The sequence below is a fragment of the Oncorhynchus keta genome, chromosome 32, assembly GCF_023373465.1.
Source record: "Oncorhynchus keta strain PuntledgeMale-10-30-2019 chromosome 32, Oket_V2, whole genome shotgun sequence".
Classification (NCBI taxonomy): Eukaryota; Metazoa; Chordata; class Actinopteri; order Salmoniformes; family Salmonidae; genus Oncorhynchus; species Oncorhynchus keta.
Window position 1 is genome coordinate 18,297,684 of NC_068452.1, and position 27,564 is coordinate 18,325,247.

At 40.0% G+C, this 27,564-nt stretch overlaps 3 protein-coding genes across 4 annotated transcripts; all 3 read right to left on the minus strand.

Annotated features, from left to right (window-relative positions):
- Positions 1 to 941: 941 nt before the first annotated feature.
- On the minus strand, positions 942 to 3,713 carry LOC118365199 (homeobox protein Hox-B8a-like). 2 transcript variants are annotated; one of them, XM_035747204.2, is made up of 2 exons: positions 2,744 to 3,713; positions 942 to 2,043 (listed from the first exon to the last, which is right to left on the minus strand). In XM_035747204.2, the coding sequence occupies exons 1-2, from the start codon at positions 3,165 to 3,167 to the stop codon at positions 1,727 to 1,729; spliced, it is 741 nt and encodes a 246-aa protein (XP_035603097.2). In that variant the 5' UTR covers positions 3,168 to 3,713; the 3' UTR covers positions 942 to 1,726. The 2 variants fall into 2 exon arrangements, with proteins under 2 accessions (XP_035603097.2, XP_035603098.2); XM_035747205.2 differs by having other exon boundaries at positions 942 to 2,040; positions 2,744 to 3,706.
- Positions 3,714 to 8,912: 5,199 nt separating this feature from the next.
- On the minus strand, positions 8,913 to 15,668 carry LOC118365201 (homeobox protein Hox-B9a). Its single transcript, XM_035747206.2, has 2 exons — positions 15,014 to 15,668; positions 8,913 to 11,790 (listed from the first exon to the last, which is right to left on the minus strand). The coding sequence occupies exons 1-2, from the start codon at positions 15,525 to 15,527 to the stop codon at positions 11,555 to 11,557; spliced, it is 750 nt and encodes a 249-aa protein (XP_035603099.2). The 5' UTR covers positions 15,528 to 15,668; the 3' UTR covers positions 8,913 to 11,554.
- Positions 15,669 to 20,327: 4,659 nt separating this feature from the next.
- Positions 20,328 to 26,848, minus strand: LOC118365202 (homeobox protein Hox-B10a-like). Its single transcript, XM_035747207.2, has 2 exons — positions 26,047 to 26,848; positions 20,328 to 24,592 (listed from the first exon to the last, which is right to left on the minus strand). The coding sequence occupies exons 1-2, from the start codon at positions 26,840 to 26,842 to the stop codon at positions 24,315 to 24,317; spliced, it is 1,074 nt and encodes a 357-aa protein (XP_035603100.1). The 5' UTR covers positions 26,843 to 26,848; the 3' UTR covers positions 20,328 to 24,314.
- Positions 26,849 to 27,564: the final 716 nt, after the last annotated feature.

The window sequence follows — 27,564 nt, forward strand, 5'->3', positions numbered from 1 at the left end:
TATTCACTCGAAGCCAAAAGGTAGGCCTACCTCCAATCAAGGAACTAACTAGAACACAAACAAATCGATGGTCAATAGAATATATTATGTAATCACCCGGCGCGTTGCACAGTGATTAAAAGGGCTGATGCTTACAAATATCCAACTGAATGTATACAGACAGATCTTAAATTGTCCTCGACTTCTCGTTGGACACCACACAAATAAGAAAAACCTATTAGTTTCCATATCGATTGTACTTATCCTTGTCAGTGGTGGGATCTCTCAGCAAGTTCCTCTCTATGTTATTGTGGTCTCTGCGCACGATGCCTGTACTATGTCCAGGGACCAGTGGAGCCCACTCCGGCCCTCTCTGGGAGAATTTCTGCTTCAGAGCATCCCTCTTTTCACAGCTTCCATCTCCAGCACGACAGAGAAGCTCTTGACAACACGAGCACATTTGTTTTTACGGAACAGGGAGGTCAGTCGCTGTCTCGAGTCGCCTAGTGCCACGCTCTCCCAGCGTTTGACAAGATTTACCTGGCGCACAGGTGCTTTTATGCACCTTTTTTATTTCCCCCTCTCGAATAAGACTCAACACGAATGTGATTGTTATGGGAAGTCAGATATCATCCCGTTTTTTTCTGAAGGGGGGGGGGTGTTGTTACTGCCAATAGACATGATTTAGCCAGACCTTACAGTGTGGTTCCACATGCCATGGACTTATCTATGTCAAGTTTGCGTGGAGATAAACATGGGCGACACAATTCTGACCATGCGTCAATCCCTACATTTTTAGAAGTGTGCACCCAGTAGCCATAAATACTCATTGGTTTGTTGAAGGTTTTAATGCACTTGTGTACTTTGGTAAGATTACTAATTGGTTGAGTCAGTCTGTGTGGTGACCGGCACTATTGGGATTCACACCTTGAGAGGAAATGAAGCGGCAGTGATGTCACAGATTCTCGCTTGTAAACTTTATTGTGTCCTCTGTCTTCCGCCGCTTCCAGGTTTAGACAATAGAACAAAAGTGATGAAGAACAATAAAGCATATCATCAAGTCCCCATAAACTAATTCACGAGTAGCCTACAGTACACATTCTGTTTAAACGAGGGGTCACATGACATCCTTTTTTATTTCCATTGCATTTTTATTCATTTTTTTCTTCTCCATTTTTGCACTGTGCGCATGCTTACCCAAATAAGGAAGACAACAAAATTACCATCAATCAAAACGAACTAAGGAAGAACAAGTGTAAAAATAGGAAAGCCTATACAGCATAAATAGGCAGTTTCATGTTGTTGGAATTCATTATTCGCCACGTCGTCATAACATAGAAGTGAGAACAGTAAAAAGTGCACCATTTAACTTAAAAACTATACAGCTGCCGAGATAATTGTTAATGACAAAATTCTAACAATATAAATGTTGTTTTTCTTTCACGATAATTGTTCCACAATGAAAGGACTCTATTTTTAACACAATAATAATTTCCAACATCAGATAAAAAGTACAAATGCTTCATTTCCCGTTCAAATGTTTCGTTTTGTCTCCAAACAACCACAATGTGAATGGTCCTGTCCTTTGTCACCGTCAGGAGACTTTCCCTTCGAATTAATCAAACCTGGAATGACTAGCCAAAGACTGCCATGTTCCGACACAAAACCGCATGCTGGCCCCACTTCCCTTATCTTGCTCGCTGCCTTTTTCGCGGTGCTGATTTCGACCCCCCAGTCTCCCTATAGCTTACATTTGCTTAGCTTTGTCGCAGTCTTCCTCGGACGAGTGTGTCCCCGCGCCCTGCTCCTTCTGTCGTTTCTCCTTCTCGATCTCTTCCTGCTCTGTCTTACTGCTGGGGAATTTGTCCTTGTTGTTTTCCTTTTTCCATTTCATCCTCCTGTTCTGAAACCAGATTTTGACCTGTCTCTCGGTCAGTCCCAGGGCGTGCGATACCTCAATTCGCCGCTTGCGGGTCAGGTAGGGGTTGAATAGGAACTCTTTCTCCAGCTCCAGTGTCTGGTAACGGCTGTAGGTCTGTCGTCCTCGCCTCCGTCCGGCAGCTACTGACAAAATGAGAGGACATATTTGAGGAAAACATAACGAATAGCCTATACAATTTCACAAATGCAATCCCCTTATCTCCATCCCCAATATCCCCATAAGCAATTATTATTGTCTAGGCCTACAGACAATTATATAATCCACTCATTTTTTTATATATATATCCGAGGTTACTTAAACCTAGATTGACTTCCAAGTGATTTATCAGCATTGCAATGCAATTCAAACGATTGGATGTTCAATGTCCACACATTCATAGGATATTCAATAAAATCCAAAGCAAATCATGTCTGACGACCACACATAGGCTACTCAACGCATTGGGTGAAGCCATAAAGCGCCTAACCTGTGGGAAATGGCCACCTTGTAGCGAAATAATCCCCGAGACCACTTTAAGTCGTAAAAGAGAGTAGTAAAACTTTAACCTGGGTGAGAAGTAAGAGAATCAGCTGCGGGCCAGCTCGCACATGGAGAGAAAAGATTTGCTCTCTTCTTTATACCCCTCTCCCTTGTATATGGCGGGGGTCATTAAACTGTAAAGTTTTGGACACCATAAAACAATAAAAGCACGTTGTCTCTCCTTTTGAACACAGGAAACGCACCTCGGCCCTAATTGCGAATGGTTTGAGGTTTAATATTCTACCCCTTTCCCGCTATTCATGCATACCCACGCGCAGTGTTTCAGTTTTAGCTCGGACTTACATTGCGGTCGCATCCATGGGAATAACTGCGTTGGAGAGGGGCTCTGTTCCGTGCTCTCCGTCTCATCCCCGATACCACCAGCGGCTAGCTTGCAGTCGTTGTACTGGACCAAATCTGGGTCCTGGGGTCCAAAAAGGGTTTGCCTCTGGAGAGCGTCGTACCCGTAGAAGTTGCCCGGCTCTCCATGGCATGTTACGGCGCAGGGACTCTGTTGGTAAGGGGCACTGGAGAGCGTGGACGCTCCGTGGTGGTAAAATTCCTGGATTTGAGGGGGATGTTGGAAAGTTGCTCCAGAGCCTGGTCCATACACTACTGTGGGTCTACTCCCAAGGTCCTGCGCGAACCCGCACTCGTAATAATTGGGACGTAAAGAGTCTCCACTCTTGTATTTGGAGAAGAGAGAGTTGACAAAATATGAACTCATCTTTTGTTGTTGTTGGTTTTGTTGTTGTTTGTGATTATAAAGACTCAAGCGCTCGAGAGGAAGGCAATTGAAGAGTTATTGGGTGAAAAAAAAGAAAGAACCCAAGCTGGTTCGCAATATATGGACTGATGTTGTATTTCAAAACACCCAATCTAAATAGCCGAAGCCACAATCATGCCGATTCCATAAAATCGTCTCCACTGAAGTGCTCCTGCATCACAATTCTGGTATGAGGTGCCAGTTTACAAACAGTTTTCTGTGATTTACTCCGCTGCAAATGAGTTGTTTCATATTTTGCGGTGTCTTTTCACGATAATTTGCATCTATTATCGGGTCCTCATCTCATTGGCTTCTCGCATCCCACACGGACACTGCTCTACTCTGCGGGCTTCTGATATGGAAGGAGTGAGAGAATGAAAAAGAGAGAAAAAGAGAAAGGGAGAGGGAGCAATGGACTAGGGGGAAGAGAGGGGGGTCGAGGGAGAGAGGAGGAGAGAATATGCGCATTAATATATTCAAGCGGGTAAGTTAATGAGAAATCTGCCGCTTTGCATCAGATCAAATAGAGAGCGCCCCCCACCCACCACAACTTACCCACTCTAAAAACCTCTCTTGGAGAGATGGATTTTTAGCATTAGCCTAGCTAATAGTCAACCTAAAGGGATGCACATATAGCCTACTCATTCATTTCTAAATTATAATGAGGTGGGATCCTCTTTTTCGAAAATGTCAGAGTCGCCCTGAAAGTACACGATGTAATTGGTATCAGTTTTAACAAGTCCTATAAATGTAATTGCAGTTCTAAAACAACTTGTCAAAGTCCCGGCACCCAGCGTCTGAGGCATGTTGAGAACAAACGAGGTAGTCAGATTTAACATTTTGATTATAGTATTTTTATAAATATGATATTCATAAAGAAGATGTCTGAAAGGAGCGACACTCGTGGTATAATGGAGAAAGTGGTTGTAAATGGTTTAACAAACTATAAAATGCAATAAACGCTGAGGCTGTTTGTTGTTTACACCTAGCATCAAAAAAGCTGTTAAGATTTTATGAGGTTCCACGACCAAAGCCATAAATGCTTCACTTGGAGCAATTTCACCGATACAGAAATATTCAAGTATTTAATTGTCATTTCAGTTGTGTTTTCCATACGGACTGTCATTATAGAAGCTGATATTTGAACCACAAGACGTATTTTCTGGAATAACTTAATGAGGGGATAACTTGAGGGAAGGTTGTGTTCGTTAATGACCTCATAAAAACGAAACTATTGTTAGGATTGGGACTAAAATACGTTTTAAAGAGAATATAGGCCTATCTATACGTGATTGGTTTGAGAAATAGGCTGAGCGTAGTTTGCATTTACAAAATGAAGCCAAGGAGGAGTGTCGCCAAGCATTTATTCAGAATTCTAATATTAGGACAACTAGCCTAGATAATTAAGATTATGATAACGTCTTAGTTAGGTTGTATTGGCCAATGTATGACTTTTGGCCAATGACATTGTAGTATAGGAGCCAAACGAATTATAACTCTTTGTTATTCTTGTTTTATGCAGTTGTCCGATATTATGTAAGATATAGGTCTATATGTTCAAGATTGTTGATTCCCATTGTGCGTACGCACGCATTAGCCCTGCTAGGCTACTGTCAAATGTAACAGTTGCAATTTTTTAAAACATATTATTAACCGTGTTTTTGGAAAATTTTAAAACATATGTCATGTGAATGTCCAACTTACAGTAGGACAATTTGTCTGCCATTTTTTTTCATACTTCTTAGCTTGTGCATTCATGACGTTAAGGATTGTACTACAATAATATAATAAAGGTTCTAACCCAAATAAATTTGATATCTATTGGAATTATAACAAACTTTCGAATTAGCTACACTGAATTAACTGTTGTCCTTTACATATCAGGGAGTTCTAATGCAAATTCAAACATTTCACAGCGCTAAAAGCGTTCCCAATGTAGAGTGTTACCCAATTTAGCGACATTTTACTTCTAGTATGACGGTTTACAGCAAGAGTCATTTATTTCCATATTTCGTTACATTGTAAAAAACCTAAATATGAACAGCGTTTTTCGATCCGAACAATGAATATAATAGTTGTACTACAAAGTTAAACATATTGTAATCGAATAACAATAAATCATAAAAACCTTCAAAACATTCAGTTGATTTTACTAATTATTCCCAAAGTCATGGACAACAACTTTAAACCAACAGAAGATCAATTATTACAGATTAGTAGCCTATATAATCCTCTCAGAAGAGCTGTGCCCTCTATATATGTGCTTTAGGGTCAAAACATTATTTGCAGGCTAATAGCGTTTCTGAAGAAGCAAACAAATAGCCAAATCATTGTCAATATGCTTCTGTTTGACTATTCAAATATATAGCCCTAAATTGAAATCTTACCCTAATACGGGAGAAACATATAGGCCTATATTAATCTTCTTGCCGCCCTTCAAAATATCTTACGTAAAGCAAGAGGTTCTCTTCGCCCAAGTTTAGATGGTGTAAAGTGGCCTGTCTGAGTTTTCTAAGGACTTCCGGATAGGCAGACAACACAGCGGAGGCTTTCTTTCGTGGACCAACATCGCCACCAAGAGGCCGTTTTTAGGTGTGACGCAGCGATTTCAAGTTGATACCAGTTCATGATTCTAGAAACACCACACATAAACCAACATAATGACGGTATTTCGCAACTAAACCGTGAAAGTATAGGCCTTATTTCGAAATAAGAAAACATATTGGCCACAAGACCTGTTCCTCTTCTGTTCCTCTTCTGAAGACATGTTTGTCTATACTTAGTCCTAATGCCGTCTAGTTCAATTAATATTGCTAAAAAATGTGTCGTTATCTAGGCCTATTTAATTGATAACATATTATCAATCGAGTCATTTCTATATGTAGCCTAAAAACATATTTTTGTAAGAATAATTAGCTGCGTACATGGGCCTACATATAGTTGGAAAGAATATAATACATATTTGTTTCATTTGAGTTGTTACTCTAACAGCTGCCTACCAAATAGAAGGCATACGTTATTGTGTTTGATTATTTGCAGACAACAAATTAAACATGTAATTTGAATGAATCATATAAAATTAATAACCTGAATAATGTTTGTTTTTTAATTAAAAAACACGAAATTGTTAAAATATTTATGAAACGTTGTAATCATATGGCAAGTGAAGTTTTTAATTATTTCTAAAAACGAATGACATGTTAACACGAGGGAAAATTGTGCTTCAACCCTATTCGACGACCTCTCTCGTGCATGGTTCAAACGAAAATAAGAATGATCCGAAGATTTATTTTAAGAACTTGGAGTCAAGCTCATGTTAGGAAATTATCATTTACGTAACTTTTGCCAACGTTGATGGAAAAACATAATCAACAAAAATTAGTAGAAACATTAATTTTCTGTGCACATATTTGAGAAGTCTAGCTTGCAGAGATTTAGAAATCAAAGCTATTTATTCATTTTGCCCATTTGAGTTATGCGACTCCAAAAGAGCTTTCCAGGTGAACATAAACTCAACCCCTGTCCGTATGCTCTGCACCCAGAGTGCTCCTGGCACAGTTACTCATATGATCTCTGGACTACATGGTGCAACATTAGGGAATATTAATTTATGGACTACAACACTTGGTAGTATAAAGGGGGGGGGGATTTGTATTTGTATTTGTGTAATTTCTGTTGGCTTGTGTTTATTGTTTGTCCTGATAACCCCCCCAAAATAATAAAAACTTGATCACAAAAATAAAACAATGTGAATAGACACTCAATGACTCTGCAAGTGTAGCTTGCAGAGGTTTAAATGTTAAAACAACTTAGAGGCAGTATAATATACATTTCGCTAATTACTATTCGTTCATCTCTGGTTACTGTTGTGGGGCCTAATTGTAGCCTTTAATTATGGTAATTTCTTCTGAAAAGGGTCGTAGTAGAACCCTAATGGTGTGCCTCATAGTGGTAGCAAGTACTGACAAGAGTGGTAATGATTGTCAAAAATAGGTTGCAATGTTTATTGTAAAATTCAGATTTGGTTTGATAAACTGGTGTTTGATAAAATTGCCATGATAAATTGAATTTACTCTGTCTAGGAGTTTGTCTTTTTACTCAATGAATGTATGCAAAATCCCAGCACACTCATACAACATAATTGCAAACTGAAAATGAGAGCATGGGAAAACAGAGTTTTTAAAAGAAAGAGATGCACTCTGACCACCTATTATAACCTATTCCATGACCTAACAATCGAAGGTTCTGCCACAAAATGGCCAGCCTGGGGGCGAGGTTGTTAACAGATTAAGGTTCCCCTATGTCAGACGTCTCGCCAGAATCTTTTTGTGGCGTTTTATGGCACTGCTATAGAGCGGCCAGGATGCGCTCGGATATGAAACAAAGGGAGGCTTCGCGAACACTGGACTCCGGCGGTTCATCTGGAAGTCCAGACCTCGCCACGCAAGCCCCCCACTCCTAGTGGAATCCGAAAACAACAAACGCAGCGAACAATAAACGACAAAATCGCAAAGGAACAACGTAAATCCCCGGTCTAGGAACGTGGATTAGGCCTACCACACGACACCTCGAAACAGTTATCAAGGAGGACTTGAAACTTTTCCTTCTCCCCGTGTTTGCTTTACAGCCGTTTAGTTCTTAACCTTCAGAAAGGTATACCCTATTAAGTTTTATTGCAGTCATATTATTTTATTGCGGCACACCGCATTGAATTTTCTTTCTCTCTTTTATGACAGTCGGCTTTCCCATCTCCTCTTCCCCAAACGAAAGCCCACATCGTTTTAGCTGTTTGTTTCCTCCTGAAAAATACCATAACAGGCCCAGGATTGGGTGGTACAGAGCCATAATAACCAATACTGACCCCCTAGGCTACTTAACAAGAAATAGGCATTTTATTCACATGCTTGGCGACGCAAAAAAACTTAAATATCTCAGTTGCACATCTGCAAGCCAGTAGTTCTGGTTGGCCCGAACTTCAAGACATATTTTAATTACTATAGGCTGCCGGGATTCAGAGAATAAAACCCAACAATGTTATTGTACATTCAACCTCATGTAGCCCATATTCAGTCTCCAGAGTTCCACGCCCATGTTGTTATTTTCCATTTCTGAAAAATAAATCGATGAAACATTAGCATAATTCTTTATTATGGGATGTTACAGGAGGATATAGGGTATGAATTGTACCATTATGCACCACATTGTACCAAAATACGGCAAGAAAACTATTTAATCCAAGTTCATGAATAGACTGCTTTTTAGTTCAATATAATATATGGACTCATTATGCAAAGGGGTGAGCATTTGCTGGGCGTGCCATTTTTGGAAAGACCCATAAAAAAAAAATCATACAGTTTTCTTTGCGTTCATCTTTGGAAAAAAGCGAACATGGGCCTTAGAATCATAACCTACCTCACTAGTCATGTGCCACAGGCCCCATGAATGGTATTTTCCACGCACAGTACAGCAGCCCCATGAATGGTATTTTCCACGCACAGTACAGCACAGCAGATTGGTTTCATTCCACGTCCTTCTCTATCGCCTTCTCAGGTTCTACACAGAGTGGGACATTTTAAATACACATAACCCAAACTTTTATTGTCATAAACGTTATTAAATGAAAACGTCAAAATAAACATCGCCATTGAGTCATCTTAATGAATATTAGGGTCACGGGCTATCTTCTTCAGGGAACCATGTGCATACTTGGTCAAATTGACTCCGTTCCTTGAAGTACAATTCAAGACAAATGCTCCTGCGCACGAGACATATTTTGAACACATGCTCCTCCTAAAAGATGAAGTGAAGTTGGAAATATGAAAAGCCTCCAACTTGTTTTTGTCGTCACTCACACGCAGAGAAGGCGCATATGCGCCATATTACGCGCGCTCTTGAGACGTTCCCACTGTCCAAAATGAATTGGCTGTCATAAATACAACTGTTTTATTTTCATTTTAATCTCATATCAATTCCATAAAGTTATCAACAGCAGTAAAAAGTGCAGAGACGTTGTTCTAATGTAAACTATTTTTTTTAATACGAATCCAGCATCAGCAGTGCTATCTCACAGATAAACAACACAGGACTGAATACAATTTACATGAGGGACACAAGAGATTAATGTGATATAAAAAAAAGACTGAGAGGGGGTTAGTAGTTTCTGGAGTCGGTCCTTACAGCGTTGTTATTAAAAACTAAGAGTTCAACTGAGATGACCTGAAGGCGTCTGCAATGAAAGCTGCAGTGGATATGCGAGACTCGAGCCTAATGGAGACACAATGGGGTCTGATTGCTCCTTAATATTCAGAATGAAGGACAGCCATGCTCGTGACTCCAGAAACGCCACCCATTTCATATCTCACTGAAAATGCATCATACGAGTTTCCCAGTACGGTTGTAAGTACTCACACAAACAAACAAACAAAAATACATGTACACCAAATAAGTACATCATTCCTTATTGTATTGACAACACGGTTAAATCAGTTAATGCTCAATACATTCTGGACAAGAACATGTAAACAATATCTAAAACTGGAAAAACGACGTCTGCTCATTCAACTCCGATGTCATTTCCCAAAACACCAATTTTGAACATATTCAACTCATTCCAATAAAAACAATCGACGTTATTCACCTAGGCCTATTTACAATTAATTAGAAATATTATCATCCAAAAACTGCTATAGCATGGCGCATTTTCTTCAGATAGATTTTCATTTCCAAAACACACAAACATAAAGAAATAAATTACATTTCATTATGATAATTAGGCATGCGCTAACAATGTAAACATTTTATTCTTAGAAAAATGTAGGCTTGTTTTTCTTCGACATATGTTATATCCTGTATTTAAGCGCATGGGAGTACATCTTTTTATGGCAAATATCAAAATGAGAGAGAGCGTAAAAGGGCGGGTTATTGTAGGCCCTTTTATTTCCACGTAAATGTTCAAAAACGTCCCACTGTTAGACTGCACAGTCATTAGATCAAAGCAAGTAGGCTCAAGGCCATTGGATATATTGACCTTATATTGACAGACCAAACTATATAAAACTAGGATTAATCCCAGTCGCGAACAAGGTTCCATCTTGCATGTGATCTAAGATTGTTGCATATGATAGATACTTCAATGAAATATACCATGTCGCGCTATCTACCCGAAAACACGTATTCCTGATTAATTTCCACGTCAAGTAGTCTAAAATACTTTTTTTATAGCAATTACACAACGAAATAGTAACATTGGTCTCAAGGAAATGTTAACGGATAAATACCCCGTAGACCAGGGTTCTCCAACCCTGTTCCTGGAAAGCTACTGTCATGTAGCTTTTCACTCCAACCCTAATCTAGCGTACTTGATTCTAATATATGTCTGGTTGAATCAGGTTAGTTTACAACTGGGGTTGGAGTGAAAACCTACAGGAGAGAAGCTCTCCAGGAACAGGGTTGGAGAGCCCTGTCATAGACCTTTCCATATGAAACCCTTATTAGGTTATTACGCACTTTTTACGTACAAGGAACTTGAATGTAAAATTATTATGTAGAAAAAAGATATACATATAAGAGTGTGCATATACCTGTTGAGTTAGTATTTAAAGGGATTACAACAAATACCTGGAACCCTGATATTTTGGTAAATGCGACGCAGTCAAAGAGGCTCTGGGGGATGTGACGCCACACGAGGTTATTAATCCAGTTAAAATATAACATCATTGGGGAACTGAATTGGGGAACTGCTGCTCGGAAAATAAAAATAATGTATTTTTCGTGAAAGATCAGCACCATCATTACGTAAGACGCATCTGTGGAGTTGAACAGAGGAATGGAGCAAAAAAAAACCTTTGACTACAACCGTTTCTCTTATGTATTAATGACCGCATGAAACCAACGTTTAGGCACCTCCATGCCTCTCCTGATGAACGGTGGTCTCATGCGTAAAGCAATAAAGAAGTGATCGAAGTAGTGCTTGAGAAAGAGCTGCGTGAATCCACCCTCCTTTCTACTGTATAGTATAATATATGCCATTTTAGCAGACGCTTTTATCCAAAGCGACTTACAGTCATGCGTGCATACATTTTATGTACAGGTGATCCCGGGAAACAAACCATCTACCCTGGCGTCACAAGCGCCATGCTGTACCAACGGGCCATAAGGGTTTTCTCTATTGGTCTGCGCTTCTATAATGTCAGAAGATATTTCACATCGATATGGAAAATAATAAAAACAAACTTCCTGTACCCCCACTTTAACCATTTACAGTCCATGTATGCCTATTTACGGGAAAAATAACGAGAACGCAGATTCTTTGTGATGGTGGTGTTTTTAATAGCACTCCCCTTTTTTTCTTAATCCTTGGGTTGGTCCTTATTCATTTTCTTCATTTTCATCCGTCGGTTTTGGAACCATATTTTGACTTGTCTCTCCGTCAAGTTCAGGGAGCGCGCTACCTCGTGCCTTCTGTCCCGGGTGAGGTACATGTTGAAGAGGAACTCTTTCTCGAGCTCGAGGGTTTGGTATTTCGTGTAAGGGCACCGCTTCTTCCGGGAAGACCGGGCATGCAACCAGTTGGCAGAGGGGTCATCTACAAGGGAAAGTCAGACAGACACCTTTAGTAAAGGGCTAACAAACACAGACCAGAATAGGCCCTAGACTAGCAAGCCTCATAACATAGCTAAATACAAACATGCGTGCGTAATAACAAGATTTCCATGCCCATGCGTTATATAATTGAGTTTAAAGTGATATCAAAAGCCAAGGCTCATATTGCTCCAAATGGAACCGTGTTCGGTAATGTAATGGAGTAGAGGAGAGAGGAAAGTAGTTCCTCACCGCCCCTCAGGCCGAAGGTGACCTTGGTTGGTAATGTAAATGGGTTTAGAGGACAGGCAATTCTCCTTCACTGTACATGTTTACCATGAAAGTACTTCCTGGACCATAAGGTGTCTTTTCATGTTACCATAACAATGTCATAAATGGGAAACACAAAGGTAATGGAAAAAGTACTCGTGTCCTTCACCCCACTAGACCTTGAAAATCACCCTGTTTGTGAGAAGTACACTCTAAATGGGTGGAACACTTGGATGTGATGTTATCTCGTAAACTACGATTCTCCTTATTTTTTTGACAGAACCTCCAATCATGGCAATGCACTCCACCCTTCAGCTTGGTTAGCAGGCCTCAGCCGAATGCAATTAGTGAAGAAAGCGCAGCATGGTTATGAGGAGAAGCTATCCTCCCCCAACAGAGCCAAAAGCATTGGAACTATGAGAGACCTATAGTGAGCAACAGAGCCTAACCCAAACAAAAATGCAGTCCCCCTGAAATGCGGTTGCTTTGGAAAGTGGATTATCTCCTTTTTATGGGAAATGTTCCAGGGGAAATAATTCTTGCTGTCTCCGTGGAGACGCCTTTCCTCTCTGGTGGCTTTCTCGGGAATGCATGCTATGTATTTTCATGTAGGCCCATCTACATTTCCTCACAGTTGCTTTTGGTATAACATCACTGTGTAGAGCCTGCATGTTGGGCTACCATGGCATTCAAACGGCCTTGAAAAGCTTAAACTGAGAATACCTTGATTACTCAAAAGGCCGTGGGGATATAAATATCCCACGCATGGCATCGGATCGATTGCATCTGCAAGTGGACACAAATGCCTGTTCCGAGGCACTGGAGGTAGAAGTGGGCTTTGTGACACGCAAAGTGGTGCTTCGCATTCTCCAAGTACATAATCACCTAGTGTCATTCATCCCGTGCAAAGTCGGGGCTTTTCCTGTCACTGCATGACAAACCATCCAGTGCTATCCCATAACGCGTACGGCTATGTGAAAGGTCATAGCTTTGGCCAATGGATCCTACAGATGAAAAAAATCTGGGCTCATTGAAACTCATGGCCATTTCTCTTAGGCTACATACATGTAACCAACGTAGAGAAATCCAATCGGCCCATGCCCCTAGACACGCACTTTCATACCACATCAACTGTCTCCAATGTCCTAAATCTTATGACGCAATCCTATTGTTATCATGAAAGGAAATAATTCCTCGGGGATGATTGATAACCCTGTAAAGCTATCCGTTGCCGGCATACACCTCGGAGATAGAGATGTGCCATCTAAATACTTATGAGCTCCGAGACATGATCTGCAACAATGCACGTTTAAGAGGGAATTGTCGTTGGATGATCATGGTCTGTTTTGTGACGAACGTTGGGATGGAAACACATAATGGCTACAGACCGTTATTATACCATCATGTCTCTTTGCAATTTTGCCTTAATAGTCTGAGAAATTGACCGTTCGTATATGCCTAGAGATATTCGTTATTGCATTTCTCTACATTAAGACTGCATCGTATTTTATATGTTTTTCCCCAACTGTCCCAGGGAGCCAACATACAATAATTAATAGTGATGTTGGCTGGTCTTATAACTTAATAAACTTCAGTGGAAATCACTTTTTTTGACTCACAAGCCGTTGCTAGCACAAAGAGGGACGTGTAATTCCCAACTTCGTTGCCTTTGCCCGTAGTTTATTCTGGAATGCCGCCCAGGGCAACACAAAGGGGAATTATGTTGCGCACCATCCATTAGAGAGTTCACGTAGTGCGTGAACCCATTTCGTGGATTAAAATCAACGTTGGTCTCCACCGCCAGTCCATGCTACTAGAAAATGACAATCTGTCAGAACCTTGACCCATCCAATCTAGGTTAGGCATCATATGTATGATATATTTCTCAGTTTCCCGGCGCACCAAAACGTTACCGGGCGAGCACCCACAGCCTATTTCAACAAGATTGTGCTGTGTGGAGCAACACAAATATATAGGTTTCCACTCCGGCTCGGCTTCAGGTCTGATTAATAGCCAGCCTGATCTAATGAGGCCGTGTTGGTAAAGGAGAGAAAATTAATTTGATTCTGTCAAGGCAACCATAGGCATGGCTAGAAAAGCGAGAGTGCAGTGACCAACATCCTCCACATAATGTCATTTAGCTCAGACAGATGAGTCTGCTCGTAAAAAACAACAACTGTGAGTCTCACTTGGAAAATATTTCAGATGTATTTTCTGGTGTTAAAAAGAGACTCTTGCCCACTCAACAGCCCTAAAGGCATTAATCAAACTGTATTTCCAGAAAATGTCGTCAATGCGGTTTCTTTGCCAAAATAATAATTATTGCAGAAACGAACATATAGCCCAATCCCCCACACTCCACCTTCTAAATGACATTACATGTCTATAAATAGACTACTGTCATCAGACTTGAATGAAACAAAGGCTCGTTTTTTAGAGGGGATATTTACACTAAAATATTGACAAGAGTTAAGAGGTCCTTGCCCTGGTAAACCCTAATTTTGCACTGGAGAGGCTCTTGGCACATAGTTCAATAGAGGGACGTCTTTCTTGAGGTGCTGTTCAGTTATTACAGGAATAAAACAAGCTGCTGACAATATGAACTGCACTAAAGTGCAACTGAGCGCAGATAACCTGTTCTCAGAGACTGTGTGCCAAAACTTACTGCAGTAAAATTATATTCAATACCAGTTGGTCCCCAAAACTAAGGCAGGACAGCGCAGAAAACCGCCCACGTGAAATGTCGCAAGCTCCAAAACAGAGCACCATCCATACCTTGACCTAATGTATGTATAAATGTATGATAATAATTATAACGTAAACATACATAGTACATTACACGCACACTACGGACCAGATTTGGTAGTGAGCCTCTATGGCTCGCTATCTCTTTGTTCCTGTTTTATGACAGCATTAAAAGCTTTACAGACTGTTCACTTCCTCGTTTTATAACTCACTTTGATCTGGCCCGTCTTTGTCTTCGCTACCTTCACAGATATCCTTATTGTCCTCGAATCCGGAGCCCTGGCTGGAATTCATCTCTCTTGCCGAAGAGGATTCCAAAATGTACTCGTGTCCACCGATTTTGGGGGGTTCCCCGAGGTGTCCCAGTAGCGGCTCCATCTTGACCTGCCCCTGCCCGGGGAGGGACTCCGAGCGCGGAGCGCAGTCGAGCCAAGTGCGTATGTATCGGGTGTCCGTGGAAGGCACGGGCTGAGTCGGGATGTATGGATGGTAAACCGCTGGTAAGCCATTGGAGGCATGGGGGCTGAACGGGCTCCAGGACGAGCTAAAAACTGGAGGTTTAGGCTGGAAGCTACAAGAGGGGAATTCGGGATGCTCGCCATGTCCCCCCGGTTGCCTGGAGTTGGAATACTGTACATTGGAAAACCTGACTGAAGTCGGATCTTCGCTCTCGTGACTTATTATAGAGTCCACATAATAGTTGCTCAGCGTTCCAGAAATTGACATTCTCGGACATTATACAATTCACGGTTCATTGAATTGAAAACATGTAGGACAGAAGTCTTTTTTACTAGCCTTCTACTAGCCTACGAACAAAGTAGAGCAAGGTTGCTGGGGCTGTGCGCTCGGAGCGAAATGATTGGTCAGACTTTTTTCACGAGCCTGATAAAGCGTCAATGGGGCGTAAATCAATCCGCCAAGGGGCTGCACCTCTCCTAGCACTGTACATATTTTCCTCTCTAAATAAATTGTCTTGTTTATGCAATATGCTAAATGTGAGTGCATCCATATATATGTGGGTATCTGTAGGCTGTCGTAGAAATATCCAGTTGAATCATGCATTACAACGACATTATACATGCATATTGGAAACAATGGACGACAAAATAAGCGACCACATTATTTTCTTTATCAAACTGATGCACGCGTCTCATGGAACAAGGCCATTGAATACAATAAGCATTATCCAATATATTACGCCTATGAATACATCATCAGAATCAAACTAACGTCGGAATACTATTATGGCGCCATTATTTCTCTATCACGTTCGCCTCTAGATGTCTATCACGGATAACGCTTTATGTTTCAAATCTTCAGGTTTTTAGACCTGTATTGGTTTGTTTTCTTTAAACTTGCGTCTGAGTTTCCTCTGGTGTAGGAAATGTCTATGTTCATGCTTTATTGGAAGATTAAGAGTAATTTTTCTTAACGAGCGCATTAAACACTACTGCGTGCCAATCCCCTGTCTTTATGGAAGGAACTACTTGAACTTTTTTGGTCGTTTAATACTATAATAAAATACTACATCAGGCAGCTTTGATTTTTATAGACTTGATATATCGCCTGTGGCGGGGACCGTAAACGACTCTGCTGTAGCATTCCTGCCACTGACAAAAACGTTCACTTCACACTCAGACACAAAAAGTAAACACCGCAGAAGTGAGACTACACCAGTATATTCTAAAACCCAAAACCCAGAGGATGATAACCATTTTACTGATACAGGGGGAAGTGAAGAAGACTCATAAGTTAACGGTTCATATGTATTTCTGGCAGCTTTCCAGGTATTGTGCATGACTTGTCACATTCAAGCGGGTCAAAGCTTTGGCCTCGGCCTTCAATTCTCTCTCTGCCTTCCACTGGTACTCGTGCTAGCAACTAATGCATTTCAGCTTCAGAACAACTCATATCAAGTGCAAAAAGAACAGCAACATAGGATTACCTACGGCGGATAAAACTTTGCGCTGTGTTTGCACTCTGCAGAGTTATTGAGCACTAAATAGCCTAGCAGCTGTTATGTTAAACAAATATATAGGCTAATTCCAAAGCACGATAACATGCGAAAGGGAATTGGGTAGATGAGATTAATCTGTAAGGTGATTTGAATGTTTTTCACTATATAACATTGCGTGTAGCCTTCCACTGGCTTGAATGTTGCGTTGATAATTTAATGAACTCCACCCAATACCCGCCGTGCAAAGTGCTAACAACTTAATTAGATACACTGGAGTAGTAAACATTGAAAACATTATCTGCAAACCGCACGAAATGTTTTTTTTTTAAATGTCAAGAGCAACGTTTAATTACATGTTGTAGACTATTGTATCTTAACTATCGTAACAAAATGTAATCATTGGTAAGGAGATAGGCCTAAAAGTTACAATAATAAGGGTTTGATAACACATCATTGTTAAATCAATTTAAAACAAACCATGAAACAAACACATGCATCTATACTTGTAATTCATCATCGGATATTTCTTCCCACTACAAAGGGCCTCCACTTTTCAATAAGAAACCTAATATTGCCAAGAGTTACAATAACTATCCTATCGCCTCTCCAAAGCTATGGGCAACACTAGTGACGTGAAAAATGAAATATCTTATGATTATGCTCAGGTTCTTTAGAACTGTTTAAAGACAGTCAGAAAGTCTCTTAGGTGGATTTCTGTCCAAGAGAGCTAATACAATAAGTAGCCTACACTCGTAGAAAAAAGGTTCCGGATAGAACCAAAAAGGGTTCTATTGCTTGCTTCATATATGGCACCCCTAAAGATTATATGTAGAACCCCGTAAGCTTCCATATAGAACCATTGGGCTCCATCCCATAAAGGGTTCTATATGAAACCAATTTCGGTTCTATATCGAACCTTACGGGGTGCCATATATGAAGCAAGCATATAATCATTTTTGGTTCTATCCAGAAACTTTTGATCCTAAATGTTGTTAATTAACTTTGGCTATATGCCTTTATATGCTATGTAGCTTAATTTGTCCGCAAAAAAAGAGGGAAGGGATATTGATGTATAATATGAATTATATTTTGTTGCTCTCCTGTCTTATGTGAATAATATTAGTTTGTAAATACCACTATATAATGGGCTCAGTCTAATTCCTTAAGTGATGAGGATATTAGGAAACTCATGTCAACTATGATTATGTTACCAACCCCATCTCCAAGTAGGCCTAATTTATTTGTTGACAGCCTGCTTGCACTTGGGACTACATAACTATAATAGGCTATTTACTAAATATAACACAATATAACACAATGCATTTTACATAACAGTGCGTTGTAAGAAAGTAGTAGTAGTAGTAGTAGCAGCAGCAGGCCTGTATATGTTAGTAGTAGAAGTAGTAGAATCTTCAGCATTAGAATAGCATGCAGCTAATATTAGCCTATATGCTAAATAGTATGCAGTCTGCAGTTCTTTCGGTGATGGTTGCTGCTAGCCTAAAGCAGTAAACAGTAACCTACACATTTGAGCAATAACTGGTCACAATAAATCAGCCTTACATTTCTGTGGAATGTTGAGTACAAGTGCTTTGCCTTTAAGATATTAATAATCAAGACATGATTGTATGTGGGAAATAGTTAACACATATGCTTGCTCTCTGTAAACTATATAACATATGCTATTCGTATGCATTGAATTATCTATCCTGATCAGATAAAATATAATGATAATATATATATATATATATACATATCTAACACAGTGCCATGAAGTTGTAGCTGAAATGCAAATGAATTGACCTTTAGCTTTTTCGGCTAGCGTCTAAATAAGGGTCATGTTTTCGTGAACACTGCTGAAATAATATTACAGACATTGAAGTTTGACATGACTGCATACAAACGTACTATGTCTGTTAATTACCGTTCTGACATGAATATGTGTTACACTCTGTCATCTTTCTGTGAGCCCCCTCTGGATAAGCCTTAAAGGGATACTTCAGGATTTTGGCAATGAAACCCTTTATCTACTTCCCCAGAGTCTCTGCTTACAGTCTGAAGGAAGTTGCTAAGTAGTGTTAGTGCAATTGCTAACTAGCATTAGCACAATGACTGGAAGTCTATGGTAACGGCTAGCATACTAGCCGAAATAGCGCAATGACTGGAAGTATGTGGTAACTGCTAGCATGCTACTCGATACCATAGACTTTCAGTTATTGCGCTAACGCTAGTTAGCATTGGCTCGCGAAACTACCTCTAACTTCCTTCATAATGGATGCAGAGAAATGAAAATAGTATCCATGAGTTTATCTAACTCTGGGGAAGCAAATAATAGGCTTCTTTGCCAACTGAAATGCAGAATGCAATGGCGGATCGGGGCGAACCTGTTTTAAATTGATTGCCATTGAACGTGTAAGAATCAACCTTCAGACCAAGTTAATTACGTTGTTAGGTTTCACGATGACAGATCTCTCTCTCAAACACACACACAACACACAACTCACACACACACCTCTAAGGGCCTCGCTCTTCATACCAGTCCAAAAAGTCTGTACTCTTTCACATGAAATCATCAAAACAAACAAGAGAAAGTGTGTCAGCCATTTGCGTGTTACTGTCATTTTCCCAATAGAGACATCCCTGTGGTAAAATTCATGGTAACCCTGGGGTTATATATGAAGATGTACAGTGCCTTCAGAATGTATTCACACCCCTTTACTTTTTACACATTTTGTTGTGTTACAGTCTGAATTTAAAATGGTTACATTGAGATGTTGTGTCACCTGCCTACACACAATAACCTATAATGTCAAAGTGGAATTATGTTTTTAGAAATGTTTACAAGTTAATATTAAATGAAAAGCTGAAATGTCTTGAGTGAATAAGTATTCAACCCCTTTGTTACGACAAGCCTAAATAAGTTCAGGAGTAAACATTTCCTTAACACGTCACATAATAAGTTGCATGGACTCACTGTGGGCAATAATAGTGTTTAACATGATTTTTTAATGACTACCTCATCTCTGTACCCCACACATACAATTTTCTGTAAGGTCTCTCAGATTCAACCACAAAGACCAGGGAGGTTTTTTTTATTTATTTTTTACCTTTATTTTACTAGGCAAGTCAGTTAAGAACAAATTCTTATTTTCAATGACGGCCTAGGAACAGTGGGTTCACTGCCTGTTCAAGGGCAGAACGACAGATTTTGTACCTTGTCAGCTCAGGGGTTTGAACTTGCAACCTTTCGGTTACTAGTCCAATGCTCTAACCACTAGGCTACCCTGTCCAATGCCTCACAAACAAAGGCACCTTGTTAAAAAAGAAAAAGCAAACATTGAATATTATTAATTACACTTTGGATGGTGTATCAATACACCCAGTCACTACAAAGATACAGGCGTCGTTCCCAATTCAGTTGCCGGAGAGGAAGGAAACCACTTAAGGATAGGAGAAAACTAAGGATGGATCAACATTGTAGTTACTCTACAATAATAACCTAAATGACAGATTACAAATATTCCAAAACATGCATCCGTTTTGTAATAAGGGACTAAAGTCAAACTGTGAAAAATGTGGCTAAAAATTTACTTTATGTCCTGAGTACCACTCCATATTTTCAAGCACAGTGGTGGCTGCATCATGTTATGGGTATGCTTATCATCGACAAAGACTAGGGAATTTTTCAAAATAAAAATAAATGGAATAGAGCTAAGCACATGAAAAATCCTAGAGGATAACCTGGTTCAGTCTGCTTTCCAACAAACACTGGGAGACAAATTCACCTTTCAGCAGGACAATAACCTATAACACAAGGCTTGACTTAAATTGCCTTGAAAATCTATGGCAAGACATGTCTAGCAATGATCAACAACCAACTTTATGGAGCTTTAGGAATAAAAAAAAATAAAAAATAAATAATAATAATAATAAATAATGTGCAAATATTGTACAATCCAGGTGTGCAAAACTCTTAGAGACTTACCCAGACAGACTCACAGCTGTAATCTTAAACATATATTGACTCAGGAGTGTGAATAGTCATGTAAATGAGATATTTCTGTATTTCATTTTCAATAAATTCGCCTTAAATTTTGAAAAGCATGATTTTACTTTGTGATTATGGGGCATTGTGTGTAGATGGGTGAAAATAAAAAAAATATTCATTTTGAATTCAACAAAATGTGTTTTTTTTGCCTTTACCTCCCTTATCTCACCTCATTTGCTCACATCGTATATATATACTTGTTTATACTGTATTATTGACTGTATGTTTGTTTTACTCCATGTGTAACTTTGTGTCGTTGTATGTGTCGAACTGCTTTGCTTTATCTTGGCCAGGTCGCAATTGTAAATGAGAACTTGTTCTCAACTTGCCTACCTGGTTTAAATAAAGGTGAAATAAATAAATAAATAAAAAAGGGTAATGAATACTTTGTGAAGGTTTCAACGGAAATGCTGTAACATTTATCTGTAAGAAATAAACACATTTATCAAAAGCATGTATGGCTTCTGAGTTTGTTTTTGTTCATTGAAGTTTATTGAAAAGTTCGTGATCACAATGCAGAAACTTAGAACAATCAAATTGTGAATGATTTTTGTCTTGTTTTACAAAGTTGAAACATGATAGAAGTGAGAAAATGTTTCGTAGACGGTAAATGTTAATGTGCTATTAAATTGCCTGCAAAAGTAAAAACAAGCTGGTGTGAATATGAGGTAGAGCCGGTGCTGGTGTTTTTAATGTAGATGATTTACGGCGTCTGGGCGTGCTGTACTTCATACAATGTATTTAATATATTAGAAGAAGCGTTCATTACACCCAAGTGTGCACAGGTATTTTGGGGAAGGGTTAAATTAGCCGTTTAACTCTCCACAAGCCCATGTGCAATAAGTTGACTCTCGGGAGTGAAATACATGTCAACAATAACAACTTTTCTAGATAATATTGAAAACATTTTTAGTGTGCATTTACAAAATGGAGGGTAGTACGCAGACATGTGGAAACGGCTCATTCTCGTTGTTGTTGCATTCGTCCATTACGCACCAGCGTTGATGTGCAGTACTGGAGTAATTCAGGTAGTTTCAGGTTCCTGTGATAAGCGTCCAGCCCAACAACTTGAAACTACCTAAATCACACAACAGCTTTGTCTCATATTCTCTTCAAAGACCTTCAGATAACCTGATTGAGCCACTGGACAAGTTCCCATACCGTAAAAACCTGGGTGACAATCCATAAACGTTGTTCTTGGTTCCGCCATATGGATAGCATTTGTTTTTAAATGTAGCCTTTATTCCATGTCTACTAGCTAAAGTGATCAGCAGTTATAAAACGAGACAAGATACAAACTGCAATACAGCAGGAATGGAGAATATGAGAGGAAGTAGCATGCCCATGCCATTTCAATCATGCACATAAAGGCCTATAACGCACGTTAAGACCTCTTTGTTCGCCACAATAGCAGGCAATACTATTGTAGTGAAAAGTACAGTAGTGTAATCCCTGTGACACATCCGCTACCCTGACTTCCTGAGTCTACAATAAATGCCCTGTCAATTGCCCCTGATAAAAAAATGGATGCCCCAGACAGGCGTCAGTAAAAATCGGGCGCTCTTCAATATGGCGATGCTAGCAGGAGACGCTACACAGTTTCCTTTTAAGACAAAAGGCAAACAGACAAAAGGCCAGTATCCAGTGTGGGGAAGTTGCGGCATGTGTTTTCCATCAAATCTTCATATTCAAACAATATCAGAGAAAGTCCATGCAAAATTAAACGATAGATAACGTCAATAAACGTCGAATGAATCCATAAATCTAGATACAAAGGGGATCAATGGGGACTAAATAATCATATGCACACACTAAATACACGCACGTTATTACTTTTTTTTTTTTTAAACGTGCAGTGGTTATCATGATGATCTGGTAAAAGGCTATAAATGTCACAGACCAGATCATAATTCCAGCTCGACCAATCTCTAACAATCTGGAAGAAAAAAAAGAGGGAATTCTATGTGGAATGCATGTAAGCCTACACTGTTCCCAGAGGACGTTAAAGACGGTCCTGTTTGTTGGCTAACAACCCGCAAATCAGCAGCGGAAACTCTGGCATCTGCATCTTGACTTTTGGAAGAAAAAAATTATTATAATAATATTTTGAATTCAGAAGGTAGGCTACAAAAAAAATGTGTCCACTGAACGCAGCTAGTGAACAATGGACATGAAGTTAAAGGGACACGATGGCTAACCTTGACAAAGTATATTATATACGTTAAACTCCTAAATCAGATTAAATTGTTATAAAATAGACCTTGTATAAAACTAATGTATGCATTGGCATTGCTTGTTATGATAAGGACATTACAACATACAACTATGCTACTGCAAACCACAAATACTAGCCTGATAATCATAGTTACAGCAACTACAATCATCACTACAGGAAGAGTAATCACATTACTGGAGCTCATATGACCTGGTAGGAGTAGGCTCCTCGGAAGAGGAATGGGCTAAAGGTGGTAATAGGTGTCTAGAACTAGAAGTTGTTGCAATGGGATGTTCCCAAAACAAGATATTCTGTATGTTTTTCTCCATCTATCTATCCATATCGAAGTTGCAAATGAAGAAATATGGGAACAGGGGAATATTTATTCAAGCAGAAGTGATAGGCGAAACTATATCAAAACAAATATTAGCTTAGAAATTGATAATACAAGACAAAAATATATATTATATCCCAGGCTTGCCTTTTGGAAGGTCAAGGGCTCGTGTGCGTAGTAGGAGCATGTTTCCCTATATCACCGAAACCGTAACCTTTATTTCAAATGCTCTCATTTAGGAAACAAATATGTATTTTTTTTATAATCAAATCATTCATTATTGTAATAAACACATCCTTTGTTTCAAGTCAAGCTGAAAAAGGACTCCGTATAGACAATAAATCATGTTTTAAATCCTTCCTATTTTACAAAATTGAAGTTCAAAATATTGTGCTTATTGGTGCACATTTTTCAGCGCTTACAAATACAATTGCGTCCGAAAATAAATTAAATAGTGCTCACGTCATAAATAAAGTAATCCTTTTAAATTGGCTTCCCATAGCCTAGCATGAACTGTAAACAATAGTTTTCGATTCAAGACCGTAGCCTATGTCTGGCAAAAAGACCAAGTAAGCAACGTTGCAATCATTCTATTGAGCCATCAAGAAACAACGACAAGACAGTTGTTTAAATAATGATCAAATAAAGTGCTTTTATGAAGGGTGTTGCGGGACAGGGGTATGGAGAAAGCAAACGTTTCCCGACATTTCTCCATCATGGAAAAACTCAAGTGTAACGGTAAGAGCCACCATATCCTCATGCAAAGTGTATAGGACATAGATGGCCCTTTCATCCAGCCCATCCTTGCACTTTCATCCAGCCCATCCTTCCGATCAGAACCACTATCTCCACATCCTTCAGTATATGGTCCATCCTATTGTTGACTTTGCATCATCCCATGCTCCTGCACTCAGTCATGTCCATGTAGGCCTGTCTCTGCGCACCATGTTTGTGGGGAATCAGATGGGGAAATGTGTGACCGTGTCCCTGGTTCTGTGTTCCCGTGTCATCTTCTTCATCTTCATGCGGCGGTTCTGGAACCAGATTTTGACTTGACGGTCAGTGAGGTTGACACTGCGAGCGATCTCCAGGCGGCGATCGCGAGTCAAATACATGTTGAAGAGGAACTCCTTTTCCAGCTCCAGGGTTTGGTATTTGGTGTAAGGACAGCGCTTCTTCCTCCCCGCCTTCGCCCACAGCCATCCACAGCACGCATCCTTTTTGAATGTTGCGTCCTCTGTCAAAACAAGACAAAACATTTATTTCGTGATAGACTGGCAGAGCGCGAATTATTTGTTTTAGGATGTGCACATTTCTAAAATGCTCTCGCGGGCATTACCCCACCTGATATAATTTCAGTTTATGACGGGATATAATGTCACGTGACATGCATCTCTCCCGTGTGTGTGTGATAGTACTATTGTTTTGTGTTCTATTTTCTCCTCTAATTCACTGTTTGCTAGTTCTCTGGTAGTTCTCTGAAATGCAAGGTTTGTTATCATGTAGGCCTTAGCTAAAACGACGTACATTCTACTTGGGCGTGAATAGGTTATTACCAAAAGGACAAAGTGAAATATGTAGGACTACACGTGCATAGGAGAGGTATAGGAATAGGTCTCACAATTCTGGTGTTGAATTGAACGATTGTCGTGCCTACTGGAGTTTAATCCATTTGTCTAGAAACCCATACGTCAAAACAAAAAACGAAGCTCGGCCCCATGTTTGGATCAAATATTTTACGAATCTAAATATTTTCCTATGTTTAAATTGTAAATGGACAAAAAGAAAAGTAGTAGTCTATCTGAATGTAGCAGATGATGTGAATAGTGTGTCGCCTAACAGCGAGGCATTGGCTATTGTTAAGATAAATGATGCTAGCCTACACAATAAATCATTATGTGACAAAGCTCTATTCTGATTAGGCTATAGAAATCAGAAGATTTCACATAAAATAAATGGGTTATTGTTGATCCATTAATCTGTTGTACTAGGCCTATAATGACAATTTATTTATAATATGCCAAATGCCGTTGGACAACTTATTTCGATATTTACTAGTGGCAAGCATGGTATAGTTGTACATAAAAAATATTATTTGGAACAAAATGGCGTAATATTTGAACACTCAATGTCAAATATTGGCATGCGTGATGACTTTACAACCTGAGTTGAAATATGTCAATATTTGGATCAACGGTCGTGTTATATCATGCCTTTTTTAAATTAGAGATTTTATGGCATCTCTCAGTGCTCATTTTACGAAACTATATTCATGTTAGCTATAGCATCTAGCATCGCAACAGGCAAATAGAAGCTAGCATTAGCTTTAGCCTACATTTTATTGTGAGACTGAGTCAGTCGGTTATAGCCAACTCTCACATAAACCTGGGCCCACAATCAATTGTATGCTACGCCTAGCTAACTGTCCCTAAACACAAAGGAGACTTCCGCTGTTTTGATGTTCAAAAGAGCGCACAGTAAAATTGAGTGCAATTTAGTCTGGCGAGGGTAGTTCCGTGCAATAAATACATTTCGAGGAATGGCTCCCTTTGTCCTCTACTCTCTCTTCCCTTTAACAGCCTTAGTAAAAATCACCATGTCTCGATTGACCGGATCACGCTTTCCTGTGGCAATTGCCATGGTCGCGTTCTATCTTTCAGAGCTTTTTTCCTTTTCATTCCATTTACCCACCTTGCGTCTCCTGTCTGGGACTTTTATCGCCCTCGGGTAAGACTGATGAGGGCTTGTCTCGCCGTAAACCTATGACCAAGTCTTCCGTGTTGGTCTGACTGGCCAGGGTGATGCTGCTATCGCTTCTCTGGGCTTGACACTCACTGCTGCCCAGCGCTAAGTCATCAATAACGCGCTTGAAGTCAGAGTCTGGATATGGCAGCACCGGGAAGCTCAAGTTGCACAAATGGCGCGAGTCTGAGTGGGGAGAGCGCGGTGGATTGGTCGTGGGCAAGCTGTGCACGCTGTTGTTGTACTCCTGGACTTTGATCCCCGAGTATGACTGCTCCGGGCGGAAGTAGCCCTGAATTGGACCAGAACCGCCCGTCATGGAGCCCATCTCTGACATTAGTCTGGTGAAGGCAGACACGTCCGGTGTCGGTTTTGAGTGGTTGTCAGGTTCCAGAAGCAAATAGGAGGAGTTGTCTTTTCTGTTTGACGCGCTGTAAGGGCACGCACTGACCTGCGGCACCAGGACCGGGCTCAAATGTGGCACGTCCCAGTTCAGTATTCCCTGGTGGTATTGGTATCGAGGCTGAGCCATTGCTTCTTGCGGCTGCAACTGCTGGTGCTGGTTCATTGTCTCGGGTATGGCCGTGTTTGGCACGGAACCACAGTTATTTTGGACACTGCAGTCCGGGTCAGAGCGGGCTGCGTGCTGGTGAGGGTGGTCAACAGAGGGGGGCTCCTTTGGACGGCAGTCCACGAAAGAGTTAACCAAGGACGCCGTGAAAACGAATCTCTCAGAGCATGACATTGCTAGGACATATTTTGACGAAAAGTCTGGCGAGCAGCTTCCTGCAGGGGACCCAATAGAGCCTGGGGTTCACCGGCAGGCTCCTCCCCTTGCGGCGCTGGTTGATTCAAGTGCCTAAATATCCTATTCCCAGAACTCCCTGTTTAATTGATTTCGTATCCATTTCTTATCTTATCCATCTTTAATTAAATGAAATGAATATCGCCAATGTGTCAATGCAAGTAGCGGAGTTTTTTTCAAAATGGCTTCAAAATGGCAGAGATTGACATGTTATTCACTGCTAGATGGAACATCTGCATTAAATTATATTTTGGACACAGATGTGTAATTCACTCACTCGGTTTAATAATATATATACACCTGGCTTGACTCTATTCCAAGCTGTATGATCATATTCATATTCAACTAATGAGTTTATAGAATTGAAGCCTTCAAACCTGTTGTCAAAATTAAGCAGCGTTTCGTGTCGGCTACAATTCCTTGTTAAAATGGCAAAATTATCAGTCTGATTTATGCCTATAAATTCGACGAAATGTGCAGCAATGTCATACACATTACAATAGTTATTAGCTGAAATTCACGCCTAGCAATAGCCTACTTACATCACTGCGCACAGATATGACAACTTTACGCACAAATATTATGACCACATATCTTATTTTAAATGGATGATTACTTCACACTTTGTACAATCACACACTTATTTGTGTTTTAGTACAGGT

Excerpts from the sequence above, each read along its gene's own strand:
- LOC118365199 (XM_035747204.2), bottom strand. The coding sequence starts at position 3,167 with ATGAGTTCATATTTTGTCAACTCTCTCTTCTCCAAATACAAGAGTGGA. Across the intron at positions 2,044-2,743 it reads CCCATGGATGCGACCGCAAT|TAGCTGCCGGACGGAGGCGA; the intron begins GTAAGTCCGAGC and ends TCATTTTGTCAG.
- LOC118365201 (XM_035747206.2), bottom strand. The coding sequence starts at position 15,527 with ATGTCAATTTCTGGAACGCTGAGCAACTATTATGTGGACTCTATAATA. Across the intron at positions 11,791-15,013 it reads CAAAGACGGGCCAGATCAAA|ATGACCCCTCTGCCAACTGG; the intron begins GTGAGTTATAAA and ends TTTCCCTTGTAG.
- LOC118365202 (XM_035747207.2), bottom strand. The coding sequence starts at position 26,842 with ATGTCATGCTCTGAGAGATTCGTTTTCACGGCGTCCTTGGTTAACTCT. Across the intron at positions 24,593-26,046 it reads TCCCAGACAGGAGACGCAAG|AGGACGCAACATTCAAAAAG; the intron begins GTGGGTAAATGG and ends TTGTTTTGACAG.